Genomic DNA, 5,345 nt, shown 5'->3' on the forward strand with positions numbered 1-5,345 from the left:
CTCACCCCCCCCAGGCCTCACTGAACACAGAAAGAACAACCAGTCAATCGCCCACTAACTAATCACTCTTTTCATTTTAACACACCGTCCTCGTCCTCACCGTGGAGCAGCTGCTCAGGCTCGGGGTGGCGCTGCCCGGCGGCGGGTTCTGCTGCACTGTGAATGTACCGGCCATGTTAGCCATGTCGCCTGGAACCGGGACCGGAGCCGCGGTCTGGCCTGATGCCGGAGGGGCCGCCTTGTGACTCTCGCTGGCCCAGGACGGAGGTCCTGGAGGGAGCATAGCGGCGGCGGCGGACACCTCGAACTGAGGGCGACCTGCAAGAGAGAGAGAGACGGAGGTCAGGGTGAAGAGTAAAACAGCTGATGCCACATGAGGCTTCAACTTTTGGCTAAAATCAAAACAGATAATTAGTTAAACATCACCACGGCTACAGGAAGTTACTTTTTTGACTGGACAGCAACAGGACGCCTTAGACTATGTAGAAATCTATGTATAAAATATATTCAATAGCAGGTAACCATAGCAACATGTATGTATGTAGAAAACTTTGGGTTTATTTGAAGATTAATATAATTGGAAAATTGATTCTTCAGGACACACAAATTAGGACAGACGTCAGTACAGACCGAAGTCGAGGGAAACGATGGTGTCTCCGGGCGTCGGAGCCAGCTGGGCCAGGTCCTCGGGCTCCTCTTTGAGTTTGGTGAAAAGGGCGTCTCCCGGCTCTCCGGTCACACCTGCGCCTCCGGCAGTGAAGAAGCTGCTCATGTGGCGCGGCTTGAACAGGGACTCCGTCTGCTCCAAGGAGAAGATCATCGACTTCTCCTCGATGTCGCTGCGGGGTCCGAAACGGAGAAGCGGCGTGAGACGGGGTTTTGTGAGCAGAGACGAGAAAAACAAGAAATCCCAGCAAATTTAGCCTCATTTTGACAAAATCTGAAATCTGCCAGGACCACAACACCAGGGACCGCAGCGCTCACCTGAGGACATAGTTGATGCACACAATGCACTGGGGCTGCGAGTTGCGGCTGTTATAAATAACAGTTCCCTGGGTCTCGACCCAGATGTAGCCTCCGTTCTTAGCCAGCATTCGGTACTGACCGCTCACCGCCTGACCCTTGGTGCACACTGCAGAGAGAGAGAGAGAGAGAGAGAGAGAGAGAGAGATATGAGTGCATAATGTTTGGTCACAAAAGGGAGCTACAGCATGGAAGTGATCTGCTTGCCCATGATCATATCCAGGCTGACAGCCAGCCATAACAGGCCGCTGTGGTCACAGCCAGCGACAGTTACTTTTATGGTTTTATGCCGCAGAAACAACTGTCCTCTTGCTTCCTCGTCTGATCAGATCTTTTACGATCATGGCGAGGGACACACCTCTTTCACGTGTAATGTCACCGGTGCACCAAATGTGACGTCATCTCCTGTAAAAGTTTGTAAAAATTGTTCTTCTGATAAAATCTGTTTTGTTCATTTTTGGTCGGTTTTAAATAAATTAAAGGTCCCATATTGTATAAAGGTCTGTGTCCATGTGTAGTGTGATTATAGATCAGCTCTAGCTTCTATATTAATACTGTGAAAGTATCAAAGCCTCAGTCCACAGAGAAATGCACACAGCCTGTATTCAGAAACTGAGCCTTAAAACCAGCCGTCAGGACTTCTGGAACTTTGTGATGTCACAACAAAGCAGTCACACCTGTAAATTAAATCTTAGGGTCAATATTTTACACTTTTCCTGTGTTTAAAGTGTTGATCCATAAAAAAATATATATATATATATACATATAAATATATATGTATGTGGTTTTAAGAACCAAAAACAATGAGCTTGAAAACAAGCTTTCAGGACTTCCTGGAACTTTGTGATGTCACAACAAAGCAGTCACTGAGGCTCAGAGCCTCCTCTCTTCTGATTGGCTCACTGACCTGTTGTTACTAGAGCTCCAGAGAGAAGCCTGAGGGAGGAGATGTAAAACTACACTGAGAAGAAATCACAAATAATATAATAATATCCTGTTACGGATCAACACTTCAAAATAAAACACAGAAGAAGAGGAAAAAGTGGCACCTTTGAATAACGACAAACATATTATCTTTCCGCTAAAACAGGGACAACACACCTCTAACTCACTAGTGACTCATTGGAGTTGTGTTTATTGAACACTATCATTGTTTGATGTTGTGTAAAGTTATTGAGTTGCTCACATTTTATTGTCGAGAGCGGGAACAGACACTGAGCTTCTCAGAAGGAAACAAACCTACAGCACAGACGGTCACTTTTTCAGTCCATTAATGTCAGAGATTTTTTTTTGTTTTGTTTATTTTTTTTGTTATTTAAATGTGTAATTATTGACTTATTAATTAAACATCTCTGTATTTATTTTCATGAGGCTGTGAAGTCAACTGAAGGTTCGCAGGAATAAAGTGGGATGTTTGACTTTGAGCTGAGAAGGAGATGTGCTGGCTACGGTCCAAAGTTCAGCTCTGGCGTGGGAAAGGACCAGGACTGTGGTCAGTGAGTGTACATAAGGCCAGTGACTGTGTGTGTGTGTGTGTGTGTGTGTGTGTGTGTGTGTGTGTGTGTGTGCGCGCGCACTGAGGAAGCTCAGGGCAACTTTACATGATGTAGCAGAGAGCGCTGTTAGCATGTGCTGATCAACACGCTGGTCACGTTGGCCGTGAGAGCGGGTCGTGTGTGTGTGTGTGTGTTTGTGTGTGTGTGTGTGTGTGTGTGTGTGTGTGTGTGTGTGTGTTACATGGAGAGAGATAGAGAGTCCTTTATATCAGCACGTTTCAGCCAACCGAGGACGGTGGACACAGACGACTAAGACCACAGGAAGCAGAACATTAAATCCACACAGAGCACAGAACACACACTGCCTCACCTAAAATCTTATTGTTCTGTTTTCTATAGTTTTAGTAAAAATCTTTAAACGAATAAAAACTGCAGTTACTTCTTGTTAAATAAAACTTAAAAGGTTAAATCTGAAGTGACATGATTCTTAGTCGCGTTTATTGATTCTTCAATCAAACATTTCCTGATTTGTTACTTTATTTTATTTTTTTAAGTTCCTGTGGTTGATTTTAGTGAAACAGTGTTTAATAATGATAAATGCCAAATGTTTTAGGAGGAAAAATAAGAAAGAAAACTTGTGATTGCGCTTCTAAAATTCAGGAATAGTTTTGGCTCCACTGCAGAAAACCCTGAGCGATGCAGCAGGTAACAGCAATGTTTTGTTTTTTTACAGTGCACACACACACACACACACACACACACACACACACACACACACACACACACACAAGCTGCCATTATGTTGCTAGGGTGTTTTTTTTTTACAGAGGTAAATTACCACTTTTCCTCTTGTTCTGTCACTGTTGTTCAGAACCTTTAATGATGTAGTACTGTCAATGGAGAGAAAAGCCATGACACTTCAGAGCCTCGTTAGTGCCACACACACACACACACACACACACACACACACACACACACACACACACACACAGTGTCATTAGATTGTAATAGTGGCCACCTGGTCCCCTGTCCACTGTGTTTGTGTTTGTGGCAGCAGATGTGCAAACCTCATCAGGCCATCAGTGGCTAAGCTTAATTTAATAAAAGACATCTTAATACCATGTCCCTGCTCTGCACACACACACACACACACACACACATACACTTAAAGAGAAAACCACACGCACATACATATATACAGACAGAAATATATAAGCACACACATCTGTAGAAATAACAAAAAGTATAGATGCAAGAGTTTTTCCTTAATAGATAACACCACTAGAAAGCATTAGCCCACCAGCACAGCTAGGCTTTATTAATTAGCTGCTAATGCTAATAATTAGATGTGTGTGTTTTATGGTCGAATGTTTCACTTTGTGCCGTTATCACCAGATCTCCAGAAATATAAATGTTTTTCACCTCTGAATCGACGTGACATGCTTTGTTTTCAGCCTGTTAATCAGTGTGTGTGTGTGTGTGTGTGTGTGTGTGTGTGTGTATGTGTGTGTGTGTGTGTGTCTGCTTACAGTTGTGGTGGCTCTTGGTGACGCTGTCTGAGTCCAGGGCGTGGTAAAGGTCGTAGACTGAACGACCCACCAGATCCTCAGGAGTGTAACCCATCAGTTCTGTTACCCTGCAACAAACACACACACACACACACACACACACACTTTTAATAACACACAGGATCTTATGTCATTAATTCAAACCTCTTGCAGGCGATGCTCAGTAGACAGCTCCTGCTCTCCATCCTGAACCTCTGCACTTCAAAAGGCTTCGCACATGATTCTTAAATCAGACAGAAGAGGTGGACACTCGTCCAAAAATAAGAATTGTTCACATTCTCTGTCTCTGCGAACTCCCTGTGCTTCTGGGAACGGCTAATCTCTCTCTGTCACTCTCATCACGAGTTCACTTTGTTAATGAGGATTTTGTTGCTGGCTTTAGTTCGCTCATTTAAAAAATCCCTTTTTTTTCCCCTTCTCCTTTTATTTCGTTCCAGCTCTTTTTTCTTTTTTTCTTCTCCCTGTAAATACTTTAATGTGCAGGTTGGGGGGGGGGGGGGGGGGGGGGTTTACAGGATCACAGTAATCTGATCAGCAAATAAGAGACATGCAAGGGCAGTCGCATTTAGTTACATGGACGTAAGAGTGTTGAACATGAAAGAAAAGAGAAAAAAAAAGATTGTGCTGTAAATCAAACAGGAAATGACCCTTGAACGCAAGGTCTTATGGGTAGAAAGGAGAGCAGGGAGGGTAATCTGGGACTGAGAACGCAGGCGACGAGTTTTAGCCTAAATTAAAGAACGTGGAATGTGACTTTTACCAGTTAACAGTTTACCAAACTTATCCCCAATAAATAAGCTGATTGTGTTTGTGACTGATGTTTATTTTCTTGTAGATATTTAAAAAAAAACAACACAATACAATGGTGCAACGTTTGTATTAAACCAAGACTGTTCATCTGTTTTACAGCTGCGTGCAACACTGTGCATCGTTCACAGTGTTAATATAGAACCTGGACCTGATCTATAATCAAACTACACATGGACGGAGACCTTTACACTGTGTGAGACCTTTAATAATATTTTCTTTATTGCCAAAAGATCATTAAATGCTTATAAATATTGGCTGTATAAAATAATTTTAAGTGAGTATAAATGTACATTTTTAAATCTGAATTTTTATTTCCTGCTCTGTTAATCATACTCTACGTTTCCCTCAGGGTTCAGATCAGACCAGAACCATCACATTCACATTTACATTTTTAACGGACTGTGTTTCAGAGCGAATATGATCAGGGAGCGTTTCCACCCCCCCCCCC

General features: G+C 43.1%; 1 protein-coding gene across 1 annotated transcript in view; it reads right to left on the bottom strand.

The window, feature by feature from the left end:
- epas1b (endothelial PAS domain protein 1b) overlaps window positions 1–5,345 on the bottom strand; it is a 49,327-nt gene that overhangs the window by 9,844 nt on the left and 34,138 nt on the right. The window contains exons 7-10 of the mRNA XM_023394674.2: window positions 4,049–4,155; window positions 985–1,132; window positions 631–839; window positions 101–318 (exon numbers count right to left, since the gene is read on the bottom strand). Of these exons, the coding sequence (XP_023250442.1) occupies window positions 101–318; window positions 631–839; window positions 985–1,132; window positions 4,049–4,155 (682 nt within the window). The remainder of the gene's footprint in view (window positions 1–100; window positions 319–630; window positions 840–984; window positions 1,133–4,048; window positions 4,156–5,345) is intronic.

This window comes from Seriola lalandi, unplaced genomic scaffold, assembly GCF_002814215.2.
Source record: "Seriola lalandi dorsalis isolate HSWRI2012SDOR001 ecotype SW California unplaced genomic scaffold, Sedor1 jcf7180002054952, whole genome shotgun sequence".
Lineage (NCBI taxonomy): Eukaryota > Metazoa > Chordata > Actinopteri > Carangiformes > Carangidae > Seriola > Seriola lalandi.